The 25,518-nt window shown below is 41.1% G+C and overlaps 1 protein-coding gene across 1 annotated transcript in view; it reads right to left on the reverse strand.

The window, feature by feature from the left end:
* Positions 1-25,305, reverse strand: part of sh3rf3 (SH3 domain containing ring finger 3) — a gene marked incomplete at its 3' end in the record, with an annotated part of 122,916 nt that extends 97,611 nt beyond the window's left edge. Inside the window, 1 exon segment of the mRNA NM_001447023.1 lies at positions 24,840-25,305. Coding sequence (NP_001433952.1) covers positions 24,840-25,193 — 354 coding nt within the window. The 5' untranslated portion in view covers positions 25,194-25,305.
* Positions 25,306-25,518: the final 213 nt, after the last annotated feature.

Raw genomic sequence — 25,518 nt, forward strand, 5'->3', positions numbered from 1 at the left:
ATACACACTCATTCACACACATACTCATACGCTATGGCCAATTTAGTTAATTCCTCTATAGTGCATGTGTTTGGACCTAGAGCTGGCCGGCCATCTAAGCTGAGTGATCGGGGGAGAAGGGCCTCAGTCAGGGAGGTGATCAATAACCCGATGGTCACTCTGTCTGAGCTCCAGCGTTCTTCTGTGGAGAGAGGAGAACCTTCCAGAAGGACAACCATCTGTGCAGCAATCCACCAATCAGGCATCTGTATGGTAGAGCGGGCAGACGGAAGACACTCCCCGCCTGGAGTTTACCATCTGAAGGACTCTCAGAGCATCAGAAACTAAACTCTCTGCTCTGATGAGACTCAAACTGAACTGTTTGGAGTGAACGCCAGGCGTTACGTTTGGAGAACAGCAGGCGGCGCTCATCAGCAGGCTAACAGCATCCCTACAGTGAAGCATGGTGGTGTTGGCATCATGCTGTGGGGATGTGTTTCAGCAGCAGGAGCTGGAAGACTAGTCAGGATAGAGGGAAAGATGAATGTGCTTGAGTGGCCCAGCCAGAGCCCGGACCTAAATCCTATTGAACATCTCTGGAGAGATCTGAAAATCTCTGAACACCGTCACTTCCCATCCAACCTGATAGAGCTTGAGAGATCCTGCAAAGAGGAACAGGCAGAAATCCCCAAAGACAGGTGTGCAGAGCTTGTGGCGTCATATTCAAGACTTGAGGCTGTAATCACTGCCAAAGGAGCATCAACAGAGTATTGAGCAAAGGTTGTGAACACTGATGTACATCTGATCTTACAGCTTTAATAAATCTGCAACAATTTCACAAACTCTCTCTCATTGTCATTATGGGGGATTGTGTGTAGAATGTTGAAGAAATCAATCAGTTTAATCCATTTTGGAATAAGACTGTAACAAACAAATGTGGAAACAGTCAAGCGCTGTCAACACTCTCCACATGCCCTGTATATTCATGCATTGATTTATTTGTTAATATTGCGCTCATGTGATTTTCCTGACCGTCCTTGACCTGTTCACCTGATATCACTGACTTTAAGAGGACCTGAAGTTCCTCCTGCACCTAAATGGTCATGTTTCCCCCTGCAGACACACACACACACACACACACACACACAAGCTCTTCATTATGTGATTAATAATGCGCTGATTGTGAGGATCAGGTCAGATGATCCTGCTGATCTGAGCGTCGCTGCTGTAATAAGCTGAAGCGTGTCTAATCTGATGATACCACTGACGTCTGATACACTCCTCTGATCATCTGTGTGTGTGTGTGTGTGTGTACGTGTAAGGGGGAGAGAGAGAGCAAATGTGTGTTTGTCTATATGTAAGAAAGGAAGTGTGTGTGCGGGCATGTGTGTGTGTGTGTGTGTGTGTGTGTGTGTGTGTGTGTGTGTGTGTGAATGTATGTGTGCATGTGTACGTGCGTGAGTGTGTGTGTGCATATTTGTGTGTGTCTGAGTGTGTGTGAGAGAGAGAGAGAGAGAGAGAGAGAGAGAGAGGGTATGTGCGTGTGTGTTTTCATGCATGTGTGTGTGGGTGCGTGTGTGTGTGTGTGTGCGCATTTGTGAGAGTGTGTGTGTGCGTGCATGTCTCTGTGTATGTGTGAGAAGAAAGAGAGTACAATAAAGTGTGTGTGGGTGTGTGTGGGAGTGGGAGTGTGTGTGCATGTGTGTGTGTGTGTATGCATGTATGTATTTGAGAGGGAGAGAGAAAGTGTGTGTGTGTGTGTGTGTGTGTGTGTGTGTGTGTGTGTGTGTGTGTGTGTGTGTGTGTGTGTGTGTGTGTGTGTGTGAGCATGTGCATACGTGTGTGTGTGTGTGTGAGCATGTGCATACGTGTGTGTGTGTGTGTGTGTGTGAGCATGTGCATACGTGTGTGTGTGTGTGTATGTGTGTGTGTGAGCATGTGCATACGTGTGTGTGTGTATGTGTGTGTGTGTGAGCATGTTCATACGTGTGTGTGTGTGTGTGTGTGTGTGTGTGTGCGTGTGCATACGTGTGTGTGTGTGTGTGTGTGTGTGTGTGTGCGTGTGCATACATGTACATCAATCACAAAGAAGCTATTTTGAAGAATGTTGGAAACCAGTAACCATTGACGTCCACACTGTTTGTTTTCCTACACTAGAAGTCAATGGTTACAGGTTTCCAACATTCTTCAAAATATCTCCTTTGGTGTCCAACAGAAGACAGAAACTCATCAATGCTGAAAGCCCTTGAGGGAGAGTAAGCAGTGAGTACACGTTCATTATTGTGTGAACTAGCCCTCGCATGATCTCTGTTTTTCTGATTTCATGATTTTCATAAGCGCTCGCTCCTCCAGAATCTGCAGAGGTTAATCCGTCTGTGTTGATGGTGTAACTGTAATGAGTCCATCTTCAGACGACGGCCCTGCTGACACTGTTAATGTCCCCGCTGCGCACCGATCCGGCTGTGCTCCAATTAACACTCACCACAGGACCTGATAGAGACACTCGCTGACAGACACTACACTCCAGATCAACATCAACACATGATACAGAGATTCACCCCGCAACCAGAATAAAGATGTGGGATAACACAGAGCGTCCCAAATCACAAACTTACACACTACTGTACGCCACTGTGTAGTGTAGACAGTGTGTAGTGGAGTAAGAAGTGCACTCACACGGAAATACAATCAAGTGTGTGAGGATGAACAGTCCACGCACACACACTTTTGCTCATGTAGTGGAAGAGGAGGAGCTACTGATGAAGAGGAGGGGCTACCGATGAAGGGGAGGAGCTACTGGTAAAGAGGCAGAACTACTGTTGAAGAGGAGGAGCAACAGATGAAGAGGAGAGGTTACCGGTTGAAAAGGGGAGCTACTGATGAAGGGGAGGAGCTACTGATGAAGGGGAGGGGTTACTGATGAAGGGGAGGGGTTACTGGTAAAAAAGGAGCAGCAACTGATGAGGGGGAGGAGTTAGTGTTGAAGAGGCGGTGCTACTGGTAAAGAGGAGGAGCAACTGATGAAAAGGAGGGGTTACTGGTAAAAAGGAGGAGTTAGTGATGGAGGAGAGGAGCTACTAATGAAGAGGATTGGTTACTGCCAAAAAGAAGGAGTTACTAATGAAGAGGAGTAGCTACTGATGAAGAGTAAGACTAGCTGGTTACAAAGGAGGAACTACTGATGAGGGGGAGGAGCTACTGCTAAAGAGGTGGGGCTATTGGTGAGGAGGAGTGGCTACTGATGAAGGGGAGGGGCTACATAAGAATGGGAGAAGATCATGAATAGGAGGGGTTACTGGTAAAAAAAGGAGCAGCTACTGATGAAGGGGAGGAGTAAGTGTTGAAGAGGCGGGGCTACTGGTGAAGAGGAGGGGTTACTGATGAAGAGGCGGAGCTATTGGTAAAGAGAAGCAACTGATGAAGAGGAGGTGTTACTGGTAAAAAGGATGAGCAACTGATGGAGGGGAGGAGCTACTGATTAAGGGAGGAGTTAGTGTTGAAGAGGCGGAGCTTTTGATGAAGAGGAGTGGTTACTGATGAAGAGGCGGAGCTTTTGGTAAAGAGAAACAACTGATGAAGAGGAGGTGTTACTGGTAAAAAGGAGGAGTAATTGATGAAGGGGAGGAGCTACTGGTGAAGAGGAGGGGTTACTGAGTTACTGGTGAAGAGAAGGGGTTACTGATAAAGGGGAGGAGTTACTCATGAAGGGGAGGAGCTACTGATGAAGAGGAGAAGTGAGAGCTTATTTTGGATTGTTGAAGCTAAATTCTTATTGTGTGTGTGTGTGTGTGTGTGTGTGTGTGTGTGTGTGCGCGCGCAAAAAAAGAGAGATCAGTGCTCTAAATCTGTGGCTCTGTTTCTCTGTGCACACACACACGCGCACACACACCTAACATCTGTGTCCTAGACAGCTGTAGTGTTTATGCATGTATTCAGTGTACAAATGTCAGTGTGTATCTGTCTTCTGTGTGTGTGTGTGTGTGTGTGTGTGTGTGTGTGTGTGTGTGTGTGTGTGTGTGTGTGTGTGTGTTTGTGTAATCTGTGCTGTAAATAACACTGCTCTTTTTCTCTGAGCACAAACACACACACACACACACACACACACACACACGCACACGGCCTAATTCTGCTGTGTGTCCTTGTTCAGGGAATCTCCTCTGAAAGGCCAGACGTGTTTCTCTGACCACAGGAACATGCAGCAGAGTCAGACATTCCTTCAGCTTCACGTGTCTGACCGGCTCATGGAGGACAACAAACAAACAAACAAACACACACACACACACACACACACACACACACACACACACACACACACACACACACACACACACACACACACATTAGATTGATCAGACGTGCCAGTAAACACATGACTACAGTAATGATGTGCTATAAATGCTGAACAGTTTGATCTGTGTGTTCATCTGTGAAACAATACACTGCATCCACACACGTGCACACACCACACAAACATCACACACAACACTAAGCATGAGCAGAAATGTGCTGATGATCAACTCCTCCTCTACACTGATGTCTGTGCTGCTGTGACTCTGGAGACTGCAGGACTGATGCTGAATACAGCTCCACATCACTCATATACAATTAAAGTTATGCATATATTTCATTTGTATTTTTATTAAATAAATGCAGCGCACACATAGTTTACCAATCAACTCTGTCAGAATACACACTCACTCAAACACACACACACACACACACACAGTCCAGATGGCTCAGCAGGACGCAGTGAGAGTCCAGATTGGAGGAACAGATGGAGAAGGATTCATTCAGCAGAACCTTCTGTTCCTCAGAGGTGAACAGAGAACCAGTCCAGATCAAAACCAGACCAGATCAAATCAGACCAGACCACAAACCAGACCACATACCAAATCAAACCAGACCAGACCACAGATCAGACCAAACCAGACAAGAACAGATCAAATTCAGACCAGACCAAATCAAACCAAACCAGACCAGATCAAAACCTGACCAAACCAGAAGAGAACAAACTAGACCAGACCATATCAAACTAAATCATGCCAGACTAGACCAAACCATATCAGATCAGATCAAACCAGACCATATCAAACCAGAGCAGATTTGATCAAACCAGATTAGATCAATCCAGATCGGACTAGATCAAACCAGATCAGGTAAAACCAGACCATACCAAACCATCAAACCAGAGCTAACTTTATCAAAGCAGACTAGATCAAACCAGACCAGACCAAACAAGAAGAGAACTAACAGGACCAGACCAAACAAAACCACACCAGACTAGACCAAACCATCAAACCAGAACATACTAGATCATAGTAGAACAGATCAGATCAATCCAGACCAGATTAAACCAGACCAGACTAGATCAAACAAGATCAGATCAATCCAAACCATCAAATCATAGCAGACCAGACCAGATTAAAGTAGACCGGATCTGATCAATCCAGACCAGACTAATCAAACCAGATCAGCCCAAACCAGACTAGACCAAACCAGATCAGATAAATCTAGACTATGTTAAACCAGACCAAACCAGAAGAGAATAAACTAGACCAGACCAAACAAAACCATACCAGACTAGACAAAACCATCAAACCAGAGCATACTAGATCAAAGTAAACCAGATCAGATCAATCCAGACAAGATTAAACCAGACCAGACTAGATCAAACTGGATCAGATCAATCCAGACCAGACCAAACCAGAAGAGAACAAACTAGACCAGACCAAACAAAACCATCAAACCAGAGCATACTAGATCAAAGTAGACCAGATCAGATCAATCAAGACCAGATTACATCAGATCAATACAGACCAGATCAAACCAGAAGAGAACAAACTAGATCAGACCAGACCAAACTAAATCATATCAGATTACAGCAAACCATCAAACCAAACCAGATCAGATCAAACCAGACCATTAAACCATAGCAGACCAAACCAGATCAAAATTAGACCGGACCAGAACAATCCAGACCAGACTAAATCAAACAAGATCAGATCAACCCAGACCAGACCAAAACCAATCAGATCAATCCAGACTATGTCAAACCAGACCAAACCAGAAGAGAACAAACTAGACCAGACCAAACAAAACCATGACTAGACAAAACCATAAAATCAGACCAGATTAAACCATATCAGACTAGACCACAAACCATATCAAATCCGTGATCAAATCAGGTGAGCTGCTGCTGTGTTGAGCTGTGAATTGACTTCATCGCATCAGCCGAACACCACTGTACACTGCTCACCACTGAGATGAAGACCCGGCTGATTACCTCTGCGCTATAAATATACTCTATTCCTGTGAAAATACCCACAATGACCTGAAGAACACAAATAAACGTGTGTATTCTCAGTGAGGATGGAGATCAGCGGAGCTGCGGATGGAGAATCAGCAGTGTTGTGTAAAGTCTGCTGATGAATGTGGAGTAAATAACTCTGATCAGCTGCTAATGATCGTCATCAGAGCTGTAAACACACATCAAGAGCCTGTGATTACACATCAGTCATGTGATCAGGAGACGCTCATCCACAGCTACAGCTCTGACACTCTCAGCAGAGCATGCAAACGCAGCCAGGAGAGTGTGTGTGTGTGTGTGTGTGTGTGTTATGGTCTGCTCAAATAACAGGGCATTGTTTTTTAAAGCACAGGATACACACACTGACACTAACATTTATACACACACACACACACACACACACACACACACACACACACACACACACACACTGTATACTGTACATGCATATCAGCAGTTTTCAGAGACGTGCAGAGATGTTTCTTCTGAAGGGAACCCTGTGCTCTGCTATTGATTTTACCATGACGGCTTTTACTGCCGCTGTGACACAAACTGATTCCTGCACTCAGACATCAGCTTTCCTCAATCCAGCAGAACAAGGAAAGCTGCGAGACTCGGAGCAGACGGACAGCACAGGAGAAACACTGCTTACACAATTAAAACATGAGGAAGAGATGAGTAAATGAGGTGACATGGTGGCATAGTGGTCAGCACTGTGGCCTCACAGCAAGAAGGTCTCTGGTTTGAGTCTCGGCTGGGTCAGTTGGTGTTTCTGTGTGGAGTTTGCATGTTCTCCCCGTGTTGGCGTGGGTTTCCTCTGGGTGCTCCGGTTTCCCCCACAGTCCAAACACATGTGCTATAGGGGAACTGATCAACTACACTGTGTGTTTGTGTGTATGGGTGTTTCCCAGTGCTGGGTTGCAGCTGGAAGGGCATCCATTGTATAAAGCATATGCTGGAATAGTTGGCGGTTCATTCCGCTGTGACGACCCCTGACGAATAAAGGGACTCAGCTGAAGGAAAATGAATGAACAATATAAATAACAAATACATGCATGTTCTGTGAAGACAAATAAATAAGTCTGAGAGTGTGTGTGTGTGTGTGTGTTTGTGTGTGTGTGTGCGTGTGTGTGTGTGATGAAACATTAAAATGATGACCAAATGAATACGTGTATAAAGATAATGAACTGGCAGATCACCACAGCTGATAAACACAGATACAAATGAACAAGCACACACAGAAGTAAACCACTGGGACCATGATGTACAACTCGTAAAGGCGAAGAGACACAGATTTCCCCAGAACACGATCATCTTCACAGCGCAGACTTCAGCTGAACTGATGAACAACTGAGAGACACTCGTCATCATCACAGTTCCAGGATCAGTGTTCAGTGTGCGCAGGGTTTGTTCTTCTGCTGTGTGAATGTGAGCTCGCACTGATCTCAGAACAGACACACACACACACACACACACTCACATCAGCTGATCCTGTTACCAGGCAACATCAGCGCAGCAGTGTGTCCTTACAGCAACACTAAAACACAACCAACAACCCGAGCTGCTCTTCACTAATGATGATGTAACTCACAGCTGAGCATGTCTAGAGGAGAAACTGAACTGAACCATGCCAGAACTGAACTGAATCAACACTGAACTGAACTGAACCAACTTTGAACTAAACTGAATCAACACTAAACTCAACTGAACCAGTACTAAACTGAACTGAACCAAGCCAGAACTGAATCAACACATAACTGAACTGAAGCAACTCTGAACTGAACCAACATGGAACTCAACTGAACCAACACTGAAATGGATCAACGCTAAACTGAACTGAACTAACACTGAACTGAACTGAACCAACACTGAACTGAACTGAATCAATGCTAAACTGAACTGAACCAACACTGAACTGAACCAACACTGAACTGAACTGAACCAACACTAAACTCAACTGAATCAACATTGAACAGAACTGAACCAATACTAAACTGAACTGAATCAACATTGAACAGAACTGAACCAATACTAAACTGAACTGAATCAACATTGAACAGAACTGAACCAATACTAAACTGAACCTTAACTGAATTGAACCAACACAAAGCTGAACTGAATCAACACTAAACTGAACTGAACCAACACTGAACTAAACTGAATCAACAATAAACTGAACTGAATCAACACTGAACTGAACTGAATCAACACTAAACTGAACCGAATCAACACTGGACTGAACCAATACTTAACCGAACCAACACTAAAATGAACCAACACTAAACTGAACCGAACAAACACTGAACTGAACAGAATCAACACTAAACTGAACTGAATCAACACTCAACTGAACTGAATCAAAGCTGAACTGAACTGAATCAACACTAAACTGAACTGAATCAACACTGGACTGAACCAATGCTTAACCGAACCAACACTAAAATGAACCAACACTAAACTGAACCGAACAAACACTGAACTGAACAGAATCAACACTAAACTGAACTGAATCAACACTGAACAGAACTGAATCAAAACTGAACTAAACTGAATCAACACTAAACTGAACTGAATCAACACTGGACTGAACCAATGCTTAACAGAACCAACACTAAAATGAGCCAACACTAAACTGAACCGAACAAACACTGAACTGAACAGAATCAACACTAAACTGAACTGAATCAACACTCAACTGAACTGAATCAAAGCTGAACTGAACTGAATCAACACTAAACTGAACTGAATCAACACTGGACTGAACCAATGCTTAACCGAACCAACACTAAAATGAACCAACACTAAACTGAACCGAACAAACACTGAACTGAACAGAATCAACACTAAACTGAACTGAATCAACACTGAACAGAACTGAATCAAAACTGAACTAAACTGAATCAACACTAAACTGAACTGAATCAACACTGGACTGAACCAATGCTTAACAGAACCAACACTAAAATGAGCCAACACTAAACTGAACCGAACAAACACTGAACTGAACAGAATCAACACTAAACTGAACTGAATCAACACTGAACTGAACTGAATCAAAGCTGAACTGAACTGAATCAACACTAAACTGAACTGAATCAACACCGGTCTGAACCAATGCTTAACCGAACCAACACTAAAATGAACCAACACTAAACTGAACCGAACAAACACTGAACTGAACAGAATCAACACTAAACTGAACTGAATCAAAACTGAACTGAATCAAAACTGAACTGAACTGAATCAAAACTGAACTGAATCAACACTAAACTGAACTGCATCAACACTGGACTGAACCAATGCTTAACAAAACCAGCACTGAACTGAACCAATAGTAAACAGAACTAAACCAACACAAAAATAAACTGAATCAACACAGAAATAATCTGAATCAACTGAACTTATCTGAAGAACGATTCTATTGCCTTTAAGAGCTGTTTGAATATCAGATGAAGTTTGCATCACTGACTCCGTTGTTTCCCTGACAGTGAACCAGTGTGTAGTGCCGCAGGAACACAGCTGACTTTAATAGAGAGAGCGAATAAAGAGTGTGTTGTTGAGTCAGTGTGGAGGAATGATGTCTGCTGAGTCGGGTTTCAGTCCGCAGAGAGTCATTCGCTCTCCGTGAAGAACCGCAGCACTGATGATGTCATCGATCGAGCAGCTGCTGTATGACATCATCAGTCACGCTGCACCTGCTGCTGCGCCACACACACACACACATACACACACGCATACTCACAAGCACTTTCACAGTGTCAAAGTCATGACAACAAATGTTTACATTGATGAGTTACTAAATAAGTTACACGGTGGCTCAGTGGTTAGCACTGTGGCCTCACAGCAAAAGGGTCGCTGGTTCGAGTCCTGGCTGGGTCAGTTGGCATTTCTGTTTGGAGTTTGCATGTTGGCGTGGTTTTCCTCCGGGTGCTCTGGTTTCCCCCACAGTCCAAACACATGCGCTATTGGGGAGTTAACTAAATTGGCCTTAGTGTATGAGCGTGTATGGGTGTTTCCCAGTACTGGGTTGCAGATGGAAGGGCATCCACTGCGTAAAACATATGCTCAAATAGTTTGTGGTTCATTCCGCTGTGGCGACCCCTGATTAATAAAGGGACTAAGCTGATGAAAAATATCTCAAACCAAAATATGCCAAAAGAGTTAACGGTCATTTTATTTTAAATAAAAAATTACGAGACACTGCAGACAAAGAAGAGGAAAAGTGCTCAAATGACCAGCTAGAACAGCATGAAACATCAAAATCACACAATAATCAACATAATCATAAACATTATCATCAGATCACACGAAGAACAGACAATGAGGAGGAGAAGAAAGAGCAGCGTGTGAGAAAATGACCAGCAGCACAGCCTGTCATTTACTCCAGACTCTGTCATCTTCTGAATGAAGAAACAGTGAACACACACACACACGCACACACACACGCACACACACACATCTGTTTCTGAATACGAGCAGCTCTCTGGTGTGTTTGAACAGTCAGTCAGAAATAATAAACACACAGGAGAGGGTCACAGAGACCAACATCACTGCATGATCACTGCAAGTGTCAAACACAACACAGTACAAACAACATTATGGAGAAACCACCGATCTCAATATTCAGAACTTTATAGTCGCACCTCAGAACTTCAATCGCATTATTAAGAAGAAGAACCCTACAATTCAGTACACATCTCACAATTCAGAGTTTATTTTTTGCAATTCTCACAATTCAGAACATCGGTCTCGCAATTCAGGATTCAATCTCTCAATTCAGGACTTCACGATTCGGGATTTTGCAATTCAGAACATCAATTTCACAATTGAGAATTGCAGTCTCACAATTCAGGACTACAGTGTTGCAAATCAAAACATCAATTTCACAATTCAGAATTTTCAATTTCACAATTCAGAACATCAATTTCGCAATTCAGAACATAAAATTCACAGTTCAGAACGTCAATTTTACAATTCAGAACATTAATTTCGCAATTCAGAACGTCAATTTTACAATTCAGAACATTAATTTCACAATTCAGAACGTCAATTTTACAATTCAGAACATTAATTTCACAATTCAGAATGTTAATTTCGCAATTCAGAACGTAAAATTCACAATTCAGAACGTCAACTTCGCAATTCAGAACATCAATTTCGCAATTCAGAACGTTAATTTTGCAATTCAGAACGTAAAATTCACAATTCAGAACGTCAACTTCGCAATTCAGAACGTCAACTTCGCAATTCAGAACATCAATTTCGCAATTCAGAACATCAATTTTTACAATTCAGAACATCAATTTCGCAATTCAGAACGTTAATTTTGCAATTCAGAACGTAAAATTCACAATTCAGAACGTCAACTTCGCAATTCAGAACGTCAACTTCGCAATTCAGAACGTCAACTTCGCAATTCAGAACATCAATTTCGCAATTCAGAACATCAATTTTTACAATTCAGAACGTCAACTTCGCAATTCAGAACGTAAAATTCACAATTCAGAACGTCAACTTCGCAATTCAGAACATCAATTTCGCAATTCAGAACATCAATTTCACAATTCAGAACGGCAATTTTGCAACTCAGGCTTCAGAACTTCAGGCTTGGAAGTCAAAATGTCAGTCTCACAATTCAGAACATTAGTCTTTCAATTCTCACAAATAAGAATATCAATCTCACAATTCAGAACTTCCAGGACTTCAGGCTTACAATTCAGAATGTTAGTTTCAATTCATAGCATCAATTTTGCAATTCAGAATGTCTGTCTCAAGCTCACAACTCCAAACCTCAGTCTCACAATTCTGTAACTCCATCTCACAATTCAGAACTTCAGTCTTTTCAATTCAACTGTGATTTTCTTCCGCGTTTTAATTTCTGTAACTAATCTACGAGCTACTGCAGACGAAGAGGAAAAACTGCGAGAACACCCTGAAACATCAAACACAACACATATAATGTTAAACATCGCCGAGAGCTTCAGTCCTTAAAGATCACGTCTGTTCCTCTGAAGAGAAGAGCTGTAATCGCCCCACGCTCCATATTACAATATAAAAACATCATAATTGTAGCACTTACAGACGAGCATTACCCATCATTACAGGAGCTTTCCATTAGCAGCTCACCTCTGCTGCCACACACACACACACACACACACACACACATGACTGAAAATCCTCATCATCTGGAGAGTCTGAGGCTGCCGAAATCATGAAAAACAGCTCAGAACAGGATTTTCAATGCACAGATAACGTCTTCATTATCCTGAATAGATCAACACTTCAGCTTTATTTATTTAGCTGTTTATTTTTGCACACATACACTTATAACTTCATAAACAACATGCTTTTTCATTTTTAAGTGTTTTTTATGCAAGCCTTGAATAAAAACAAATTTTTTTATAAAATATGTATTTTTATGCAAATATGATTCGTCTTTCCATTTATTAAACTCTGGTAGAAAATGCATTATATGTTGATTTATTTATTTATGCACACAACCTACCCATTCATATACTGGACACTATTTAACAACAACATTTTTTAAAATATTAATTGATTCAATTTATAATATTATTCTATACTATAGTTACTATAGTACTATATATTATATTTATCATACTATAGTTTATATTTATGAATTTTTGATTTTTATATAAACTTTTAAATGATATTTAATATGTTTCTATGCACAGTTTACTTAACCTTCTATTTATTAAACTCTTTAAAGGACAGGTTTTATTTATTTATTTATTTATTTATTCATACAAATGATCAATTCATTTTTTTTATCTTTATAGTTTTTATTTATGAATGTTAAGGTTTTTATATAAACATGTTGGTGTCGCAGTGTGATAATATACAGGAGCCACAGCTCAAAACACACATGATTTGTTGAGTATTTGCAGTTTATCCGTAAATTGTTTAAAAATTAAAATAAAAAAATGTAGGCACAAGTAATTATGTTTTTAATGATGAATAATTGCAATAATGCACATATACACTAACTGGTTACTTTATTAGGTACACCTTACTAGTGCCGGGTCGGACCCCTTTTGCCTTCAGATCTGCCTTAATCCTTGGTGTTGTAGATTCAACAAGCTACTGGAAATATTCCTCAGAGATTTTGCTCCATATTGTCATGATAGCATCACACAGTTGCTGCAGATTTGTCGGCTGCACATCCATGATGCCAATCTCCCGTTCCACCACATCCCAAAGCTGCTCTATTGGATTGAGATCTGGTGACTGTGGAGGCCATTTGAGTACAGTGAACTCATCGTCATGTTCAAGACACCAGTCTGAGATGATTGAGCTTTATGACATGCTGCGTTATCCTGCTGGAAGTAGCCATCAGAAGATGGAGACACTGTGCTCATAAAGGGATGGACATGGTCAGCAGCAATACTCAGGTAGGCTGTGGCGTTGATGCTCAATTGGTACTAATGGACCCAAAGAAAATCTCCCCCACACCATTACACCACCACCAGCAGCCTGAACCGCTGATACAAGGCAGGATGATCCATGCTTTCATGTTGTCTGAGCCGAGCATCTGAATGTGTCAGCAGAAATGGAGACTCATCAGAGCAGCAACGTTTCTCCAATCTTCTATTGTCCAGTTTTGGTGAGTCTGTGTGAATTGTAGCCTCAGTTTCCTGTTCTTAGCTGACAGGAGCGGCACCCGGTGTGCTCTTCTGCTGCTGTAGCCCATCCGCCTCAAGGTTGGCCGTGTTGTGTGTTCAGAGATGCTCTTCTGCAGAGCTCGGTTGTAGCGAGTGCTTATTTGAGTTACTGTTGCCTTTCTATCAGCTGGAACCAGTCTGGCCATTCTCCTCTGACCTCTGGCCTCATCAACAAGGCATTTGCGCCCACAAAACTGCCGCTCACTGGATATTTCCTCTTTGTCGGAGCATTCTCTGTAAACCCTAGAGATGGTTGTGCGTGAAAATCCCAGTAGATCAGCAGTTTCTGAAATACTCAGAGCAGCCCGTCTGGCAGCATCAACCATGCCACGGTCAAAGTCTCTTAAATCCCCTTTCTTCCCCATTCTGATGCTTCGGTGTGAACTGCAGCAGATCCTCTTGAGCATGTCTACATGCCTAAATGCAGTGAGTTGCTGCCATGTGATTGGTTGATTAGACATTTGCCTTAAGGAGCAGTTAGACAGGTGTACCTAATAAAGTGGCCGGTGAGTGTTCAATAGTCACACTGTAGTGTTATTTTACATTTGTCTGATTACACCCAGACTCCCCCAAATACTGTTTATTTGATTAGTATCTTTGCTCTGCTGTATTTATGTGTTCGTTTAATCTAGAGGAAAGGATTCTTGATTTAGCTAAATGTAATGTCAGTATGTTCAGTAACATCATGCAGCTCTGCTCCACATCGCCTCTGCTCAGCGCTCAGGGAGTGTTTACTGGAGCTGCTCAGATCAGACCACGCTCACACATTCACTGTTTCACAGAGACGGAGAGGAAATAAACAGCAGCGGAGATGAGCAGGTAAAGCGTCTGACGTCTGTGTGTGTGTGTGTGTGTGTGTGTGTGTGTGTGTGTGTGTGTGTGTGTGTGTGTGTAGAACATCAGCTACAGTGTGGATGACGGAGAGTACTGAAAAGCAGCCTGTGGACATGGAGCTCTTTCAGGCATGATGAGGTTTCTCCAGATTAGTGCAGACGCAGCCTGAACGTCCACCTCTGGGTTTGGACAGAAACCGCTGCTCATTTGCATATTCACACTGGGCTTTGTGACGGAGAGCTTGATCTTTGACCTCTGACCCCTGACCTGCTCGACCTCTCCTGCTGCAGATGAAGAATCACACTCTGCTCTCACATACACACATTCACAAGTGAACACACACATACACACAGTTTCTCTCTTATATACACACACACACACACACACACACATACACACACACACACGTAAACACTAACTCATAAACAAACACACTCAAACTAACTCATACACACACCACACACACATATACACATACACTTCTTACACACACACAATCTCACTTTCATGTACACACACACACACTCAAACACATTCTCTCATACACACACTCAAACACATTCTCTCATACACACACTCAAACAGAGTCGTATCTTAACTATAGCGGCCGTTTTTCAGCTCTGAATGTATTTTTGATGTCTTGGTCACACTATATGGAGGGCTGGAACAAATTTCCTCGGTGGCCGGGTTCGGCCCGCGGGCCGCCAATGGAATAGCCCTAGTCTAGTGTATGCTCTGTCTAAATGCTTTAATGACTGAGCTGAGATCAGCTGCTGTGTCTCTGCTCCAGGATTAAAGTTTAATGTTGTTTTACAGCTGAAGTGTGAAGGAGACTGTAACACACACACACACACACACACACACACACTTTCATGCATACTATAAATAATGCAGTTAGATGCTTTGTCTCCTACATAACAGTGTCTTGACTCTCTGGGTTCTATCATACACCCAGCACAATACGGTGCGAGATGTGTTTGGACTGATTTGTTGCTATTTTCAGACCAGCGCAACTGTAATTTTCACATTTTGCATCACAGTGTTTAAATAGTTAATCCATTTGTGCCACTGTGTGGAGTGTGCTGGTGTATAAAGGAGGTGTGTTAAGGCGCATTGAGGAACTGAAAACAGACCGCACTATTGACCAACTGAAAGCTGCGCTAAAGTCCAGCAGCACCTATGCAGGTCTAAACACTCACACACTGCTGAACACACACAGGATGATCAGCAACACACACATATCTTTACAGATGAACACAATTACAGGATTAAAATATTACAAACATTATTATTTTCTCCAATATAAACACACTGCCTCCATGCCTTCTTCACCTCGGGGGGCTTCTTCAGTTTATTGATGGCCATCTGCATCTGTATAATGTGATTATTATGAGCAGTATTATTGATTATCTGCAGATTTATAATAAACACAAGTGTAGATGTGTCCAGCTGTGGGGTTTTGGAGACGTCTGCATCAGCATATGTGGATAAGAGCAGGACGTGTGTTTGGATATAACTCAGTTTTCTGAGCACACTTCATTATTATTGTTCATTTATTCCTCTGCTGAAGATTAGAACTGAATTTAGAAATAGTGTTGAAGCAAATATTTGTGTTTAACAAAGGAGATTAAACATGTGGGCTGATGGATGTGTTCAGTGGAGTGAGTGTCCACCGTTTCCTCACTCCACCAAAGTAAAGGAGTAAAGTAAAGAGAAAGTAAAGAGGCTGAATAGAGGAGGCTCGTTCTTTATCCTTGTGCTGCAGATGCTCTGTTTAACTGTCTTACAGAGTCCGCCATGTAAATAGCAAATGCACCATGGAGCAACACAACTGACTCTTAAAGGGAATGAGAGACGAGACTCTGATTGGTTTAACGCAGGTTCTGCTCAAAACACAGCCAGAACTCATTCAGAGAATCAGCACAGCCCTGTTAGACCATGTGCTGGGCACTGAGAGGAATTATCCATCCTTAAAATAGCAAAACTGGATTCAGATATGCCCTTAATAGAAATAGAGCGCTGGATCTCAGAATGATGCTCAACAACTCTGTTTCTGACTCCAGTTACAAGAATAAAAATAGCAAGATGTATAATGGCAAGTCTCTTTATTAATCAGGGGTCACCACAGTGGAATGAACCGCCAACTATTCCTGCATATGTTTTAATGCAGAGGATGACCTTCCAGCTGCAACCCAGTACTGGGAATGTAAATGGCATAAATGATTAAAAAGAAAATTAATAAATAAAATTAATAAAATAATCAAAAAATGTAAAGTATATTCTAAAAAATCATAACATATTTTTTAATAATGATAATTACAGTTACTAATATTCATTCATTAATTTTCTTTTCAGCTTAGTCCCTTTATTAATCCAGCGGAATGAACCGCCAACTTATCCAGCACGTTTTTTACGCAGCGGATGTCCTTCCAACCTCAATCCATCTTTGGGATAAGTTACTAATATATTTTAATATAATTATAAAATTTATTTTTAAGATTAATATCATTATCATGAAAATAAACTATAAATAAAATTATTAGTACATTTATTTCACTTTAGAATAATAAACCATCATCATCATCGTTTTAAATATGGAAAACAATTTAGTATTTTAAAATTTCGTATTTTAGTAATAACAAATACATTTTATAATTATTATGTTTTTATTTATAATAAAATTAAATATTATTTCATAAAAGTATTTTTAAAAATTATTTATAACAACAATAATAGTAATATTAATGCCATTTTAATGTATTAATATATATATATATATATATATATATATATATATATATATATATATATATATATATATATATATATATACACACACATATACACACATTAGAATAATTCAATTATAATAATTTTTTTGTTACTCTTAACGATAATAATGAGAATAAAACTAATTAAAATAAGAATTATTAGGTGGCACAGTGACTAAGTGGCTAACACTGTGGCCTCACAGCAAGAAGGTCGCTGGTTTAAGTCCCAGTATGAGTATGAGTGTGTGTGTGTGTGTGTGTGTGAATGAGAGTGTATGGGTGTTTCTCAGTACTGGGTTGTGGCTGGAAGGGCATTCCCTGTGTAAAACACATGCTGGAAAACATATGCGGTTCGTTCTGCTGTGTTGACCCCTGATGAATAAATAAACAAAGCTGAAGGAAAATAAATGCATGAATTTATAACTATTATAATACATAATAATATAAATGCAATTTTAAAACGCAATAAGAAAATGAATTCTTAATACTTTCATGATTATTATTAGTATATAAAACAAGCATAATAACTAACATTAAACACAAATGAGTAGTAGCTAAAGCAGATTTCTGCACATCGGTCCCTGTAGAGTTACAGTACAGTCTCTGACTGTGGTGTTCTGGCTGAAGTGGCTCTGCTATGAGGCTGAGCTCCAGTAATTACAGTCTCTGAATGTGAATAAATGAGCCACAGGAAAGTGGATTCAGCCACAGTCTCACACACACACTGCTGCGCTGCGGTTACACACTCATTTCATTATTTATATGAGGAAACACTGAAACCTGTGCTGAACATCCCATAAACTCTGCGCAGAGAGAAAAGAAGAGGAAAAAACTCCTCTGACACTCTGAACTCATGAAAAATGCTTCTGGAGTTGTTTTTAAAATTGATTTAAGCCTCATTCCTACTATTCCTACTATAACAGTGTCAATGCAGTATATGCACCTTTAAATGTTGCATCCCTTCAGAGAATGCACTCGACACATGCATGCAAAAACCAGACGATAACAAAGCTATGATAATGAAAAATGAAGCAGTAAGTGTACGCTTTTATTTTTTATTTTACAAGGAGCGATTGTAAAAAATTGTATCAAGTGCAAATGTGTAAAAAAAAGAAGACTATATTATATTATTATAATTAGATGAACGGATGTGCTTCCTCCACAGTCAGAGATGAATGAAGCGTCAGCACAGACTGTCCTCTGACCTGTGATTGCACACATTAGTTCACACTCCAGTGAGCCCTGAGGGACCGTCTGTGTGTCTGACCGCTTCTACACACACACACACACACACACACACACACACACACACAATACAGCCAGACAACAATAGCAGAAACACTGACCGCTTCTACACACAACACAACACTACTGCTACAATACAACAATAGCGGAAACAGCTCTCCATCAGTCCACGCCAGAGATGCTCATCCTGCTACTATAGCAACAGCAGAAGACGATTCACAGCGGCGACATCACAGACACATTCCCGCTCTTTAGCAGATTCACATTCTAGAGGAACGCCACTGTAGAGACGTGTGTGGATGCTAAAAGACATCCATGGAACCATCAATGCTGGTAAACATTTATTCCTCGACTCTTCTTCATCATATAAACAGCATCATCTGTGTGCAGATATTCAGAAACATGCTCAGTGAACACTCCTGTTTATCTGAAAGTCAGATATTCTGCTGTGAACATGTGCGTTACGTGAACTTCCGTCTTTGTTTTGGAAATTTTTATCTGCCCAGTGCCAAATAAGCAAATCATATTTCAGCACCACGGGTTGCCAGGTGGTGGAAAACAGCGTATCTCATTACAGACTAGCACTAGCAGACTCTGAAATGAGACGCAGATTCAGAGTTCCACACTCTAAAATAATAACTCATTGGATGAACTCAATTTAATTCCAATAAAGTTGTGTAGCACCAACTAAAAAAAAACTATTCACAAAATTAAATGCAATTGAGTTGGTCCAGCAGGATTTTTATTAAATAAAAGTTTAAATACATTTGTATTTTAATTAAGGGTGCTGTCACATCAGTAGTTCGCTTCATTTGGTCTGGACCGAGAGCAACAAATAATGTATTGTAGCATTTTCTGCCATCTTTGGGTCGTTTTCACACCACACTGCTTCTGTATATATATATATATATATATATATATATATATATATATATATATATATATATATATATATATATATATATATATATATACACTGTATATTAGCGCTGTCAAAATTAGTGCGTTAACGCATGCGATTAATTTTAAATAATTAACGCGTTAAAAAAAATTAAAGCAATTAACGCAGGTGCAGGTTTTTTTACTTCCTGTTGTGGTGGACGTGTGATCAACATGCAATAAATGTGGATAAGACCAAGGAAGCACTTTTTGAAGGCAAGTTTCAGTATAAAACATTTAGTCGCATCACCAGGCTCTCCAGAGTTTCATGCAATTTCGGGTGTTTCATTTTTAACTTTCGACTTCTGTTGTAAGTTGATACCGCATGACGAACAGAAAGAAAATCCTCCGCATTTCGTGACTCGGTGTTCCTTTAAGGTAAGGTTCCTTTTAAGGCTACACGGTAGACTTTTAATAGGAGTATAATCTTAATCATATTAAAATCGGAGTATTGGTGTCTTATGTAAATGTACTCAGAACGTCAGGTGAAGTCGCGAGCTGTCAAAGACAGGGCATTACTCTGCCTTTCAGCATGCGCCTCCAAGTTTAGCGTGTTTCCTCATTAAACGCAATGAAAGCGTATGCTTCGCGTTGTTGTGTCAGAATCCTTGTGAAATACAGTAATACTTTAGGACGCTTAGTTTAAGCAAATTTGATGAACGTGATCATGCGTGTTGAATCTGAGGGGAGTCGCTCCAGTATGGAAGGCCGTTGGGGCCAAAACGTCTGCAGCGCGTTCTGTGTGTGTCTGTGTGTGTGTCTGTGTCAGGCCCGTTGAGGGGTGTCAGGGGTGGAGTGAGCGACGTATCTGAGTAGGGGGAAAGGGGTGTGCAATGTATTTAATGACCGGTTTGCGAGAAATTATCCTTCATTTGCGGGCATTTTGCGGGATACTCCTAGTCTTAGCAACTGGATGAATGTAAAGGAGGATTAAGCTAAATTGTTTCTACTCTATAATTAATGTTTTCAACTCACAGCAATAAAACTTTACAATGAGTGCAACAGTTTATATTCTATAGTTTATTATTATAATTTTCCATTTTCCATATCTGCAATTCCTGTATTTTGGCATTTTTTTGCATTCCACATAGAATCCAACATGGAAATCAATGTTTTCTTTATTGGCATTGATTGTTTTGAAATTTAATGTCATTAACATGTCTGTGTTTTATTTCTGTAATAAATATGGCTGTCAAGCAGGATCTTGATGGTTTATTGTGGGTTTGTTGTTTACATGAAGAAATCTGTGTTACAAGTTAAACAAAAATTATATTAAACAATTATATTTTGAATTTAAATATTTTTTTTCTTGCGTTTACATTAATTTTACATTTAAATAGGCAAAATTACAAGTTTCAGTATTTTAAATGCGATTAATCGCGATAAATTTTTTTAAAAAGGTGCGATTAATTAGTTAATTTTTTTAATCGATTGACAGCACTAATATATATATATATATATATATATATATATATTATATCTTCTAAATCTTCAAACTAAAATGAAGATTAAACTCTAACAAGTATTTCTGTAAACTTTAAACACCTATGATTACTTTTATTGTCAACATTTCCCTCTGATAATTCAATCCCACGCAAAGAACACTGGGAAACACAAGTACCCTAAGCAGGTAGTTGGACCAACACAATTCCTTCATGTTGTCTCAAGACAAAACGCTTAAGTTAACTTAATAGTTTACAAATTTAAGTCGACTGAACAAAAAACAAATATATTGGCCAAAAAATGACAAGAAGTATGCTGTGTCAGCTCATTTAAATAAGTAGCTTGGTCAGCGCAATAGCCTAGTGGTTAGAGCGCTGACATATGGTGCAGTAGCACTTCAGGGCGTCTCGAGTTCGAATCCCGGCTCGAGGACATTTCCCGAGCCTACCCCCTCTCTCTTTCCCACTTCATTTCCTGTCTAAAATACTGTTCCATCCTCTTAATAAAAGCAAAAAGGCCAAAAATAAATCTTTAAATAAGTAGCTTGAACAAACAGCAGTTATCATTTTTTGAGTGCATGAGGTTATTAATAAGCAAATAATATAAATATTACGAATGTAAACATTAGGTGTCATGCGAAACAGCACTCAGACTCGTATATATTAGCATTCAACACTGAATAAAGCACATGAGCTGTAGCTGAGCAGATCATTGTCAGTGTTCTGTTGTTCAGCTGTGAGAAATTGAAGCTAGAAATTTAAGTTTCTAATATATCATCTCCTAGTGTTGTAGGACAAAAACTACTTTTAGTTTGGAGAATGTTCCTTCTATCACACGCCATTGCTCTTATACAGAACACGATTGACATCAGCCTTTAGGCTCAATAGTCAGACTCGCTCCGCCAATCTGGCAACCTATGCTTGCTTTTTTGTTTGTTTTTCTTATCCAGGAATTTAATACCTAGTTCAACCACTGGATGGTCCATTTTACATACTGCACCTCTAAACATTCCCTGTGAAATTAAAATAAGGTTTTGTAGATGTTAGTATCAGTATGGCAGACATCCCAAGTCTCCCAGAAAATAATGAAATCTCTCGGGAAATCACACATCTCTCAATCTGCCTTCAAATACATTGCGTACCCCCCCAACGCTCTTCAAATAAACCCTACCCTACACACACATTTCCCGCAAACACACACAAATCACCAGAAATGACTTTTCCCAATTTGAGCGGTCTGGTATGGTAGTCTATAAGCTAGTGTGCTCTAAAACAGCGACAAGACTTACATTTAGAAGATAGAAACCTGCACTGTAAAACACAGCAGTCAACTTTATCACATGACATGAGAGCAGTTAACTAAAGTTTACTGAGAGTTAATTCTACTCATTTGAAAAGAGTTTTGAACTCCGTGTTGAAGGTAATAAGTTAATTAAATACCTCATTACTTCAGCTTAAATGGAGTAAGTTCACAGTACTCATACAGATCAGTTTAACTCAAATGGTTTGTAGCAACCGGTTTGAGTTCTCTTCATTTACTGGGTTTTACTGAGCTCAAATTGCTCAGTTTACTCAAATGGATTAAGTTCACATTACTCATTAGGATCAGTTTCCTCAAACAGTTTGAGTTACCCTAACTTTTTGGATTTTACAGTGTATGCAAAGTTTGCTCCTCTTCAACCTAAACCAGACATGTCCAAACTCGGTTCTGAAGGGCCGGTGTCCTGCAAAGTTTAGTTCCAACCCCAATAAGGCACACCTGGGCAAGCTAATCAACCTAGGCTTACTAAAAAACATCCTTGCAGGTGTGTTGAGGCAAGTTGGAGCTAAAATCTGCAGGACACCGGCCCTGCAGGAGCGAGTTTGGACACCTCTGACCTAAACCATAGGTCTCAAACTGGATTCCTAGAGGGCCGCAGCTCTGCAGTTTTGCTCTAACCCTAATCAAACACAGCTGATTAAACTAATCAAGGTGTTCAAAACTACTAGAGACTATTAAGCAGGTGTGAGTTGGAGGTGGTTTGCAGAGCTGTGGCCACCTTCAGGAATTGAGTTTGAGACTGTTGCCCTAATTCAGGGATGTCCAGACATCGGTGTCCTGGAGAGTTTAGCTCCAATCCTTATCAAACACACCTGAAGCAGCTAATCAAGCTCTTAGATTCACTAGAAACTTGTGTTGAAACAAGTTGGAGATAAACTCTCCAGGACTGAGTTTGGACACCTCTGCCCTAAATGGATCAATAGTTTTTTTTGCCGTCTCTTCATACTTCAGTTTGTCATCAAATCTTGACCAATCAAATGCTCTCCAGTGTCTGACATGCCCCGCCCCCTTCAAGATGCTATATTAAGCTCACCCGCTTTCATAAAACAAAGCACTATTGGCTGTTTATTTAAAGGGGGAGGAGCTACTGTCTCAATAATAAACACATTTTCGTGAACTGAGATGTTTAAAAATTCACAATAAATGAAAAACTAAATGAAAAGTGAACATTATCTATAATAAACAGATGAGATTACATTAGTGATTTAGGATTTTGTTTCTTCACACAACACCAGTGAAGAGTTTGCACACGTCGACTATTTAAACAGTGACATAAAAATATAACAGATATCAGAGACCATGGGGTGATGTAAATCACTGGTCTTAAACTCAATTCCTGGAGGGCTGCAGATCTGCATTGTTTAGCTCCAACTCACACCTGCTTTATAGTCTCTAGTAGTCTTGAACACTTTTATTAGTTGATCGGCTGTGTTTGGTAAGGTTGGAGCAAAACTGTGCAGAGCTGCGGCCCTCTAGAAATCCAGTTCGAGACCTGTGATGTAAACACTGTAGGAACATGTGCTTGATGATCCCGTTCCTTCACAATCCAATGCAATTCATCAATGAAGAACCAAACACATTTAATTCTCAAATGCACATGTGAAGCCCAATTTAGATTACACTACATGCAAAACTAGTGGCGTGCATGAACACAAAGCCTTTAGATGAATAGAATTACAGGTAATGCTTGTCAATACCTGCATATTCCCAGACCAAAACAGCTGATTATCAGATGCACACACACAGAGAGAGAGAGAGAGAGAGAGAGAGAGAGAGAGGGAGAGAGAGAGAGAGAGAGAGAGAGACTGCATGATCCGCATCTGAGCATCCTTTAACTCTGACTGCAGCATGCAGCACTGGAGCTCAAGCAGACCACGCTTTCCTCAAATCACAGCTCTAATGTCTCTTTCAGGTCCGCTCAAATACCAGATCATCAGTGATGATGATGATGATGATGATGATGATGTGAGAAATCAACTGCAGTGACGTCACAAAACCCAACTCGCACACTGACAGCAGCACATCTCTCTCTCACACACACACAATGGGCTTTTCTTACATAACTGAGATCTGATGGACAAAACAAAAGAGTTTACTGGTGTCTGCACTGGAGGAAAATGGTGCAGGGACAGTTTCCCACAAGAGCTGGCCAAATCTCGCACTTGTTTGCGAAGAAACGGCACGCTGCGCTTTAAACTGAGCGTCAAATCCTGAAATCTATAAACACCGGAATATTGTTTAATTCTCTAATCACTCCAAGTATAGCAGAGAGTCCAAACCCACAGCACGAGCATTTATGATGAAGTAGAGCCCACAAACCTTCACTGGGGAGCTCCGTGTGTTGACGGGCAGGTCCCGCGCCGCGGTGCCCGGGGGAGACGCCGAGAGCCCGGCTGCGCCACCTGCCAGCGCCGGTCTGCCTGCTCCGCCGCGCGGCCGCTGCTTGATGCCGTCTAGCAGGCGCACCAGGAGGATGTTGGCCGGCAGATCATCCACCGAGCAGTCCACCAGGATGCGGCACTCCGGGCAGCGCAGCTCGTGTCTGGAGCTCACGATGTTCTCCAGGCAGCGGCGGCAGAAGGTGTGCTGACAGGGCAGCACTTTAGCGCTCGTGTCCAGCCGCTCCAGACACACCGAGCACTCCAGCAGATCCAGCAGCGACGACTCGTCCATCTTTCCTTCCCGAGCGGATCAGGCTGGCCCGCGCGCGGTCATAATAACGCGCGGAGAACGCCTGGAGCCATACCGACGCGGAGCCCGAGCGATCCTCCGTCTCTGTGCGAGTGTCGCGCGCACAGCTGTGAGGAAAGAGTGGTGAGGTCATGCACGCGCGCGCGCGACACCAACAAAACCGCGCACGCCATCATCACGCGCGAGCTTCAAAACACTACAGTTGTCAACTCGTTTTCATCGATCTGACATTTGTTTATGATTCCCTGACTTCAATACAGAGTGATCCTAAGGCTTTTAAGACATCTCAACTGCTGGAGAAAAGGGT

Source organism: Danio rerio, chromosome 9, assembly GCF_052040795.2.
Source record: "Danio rerio strain M-AB ecotype USA chromosome 9, GRCz13ab, whole genome shotgun sequence".
Taxonomy (NCBI): domain Eukaryota; kingdom Metazoa; phylum Chordata; class Actinopteri; order Cypriniformes; family Danionidae; genus Danio; species Danio rerio.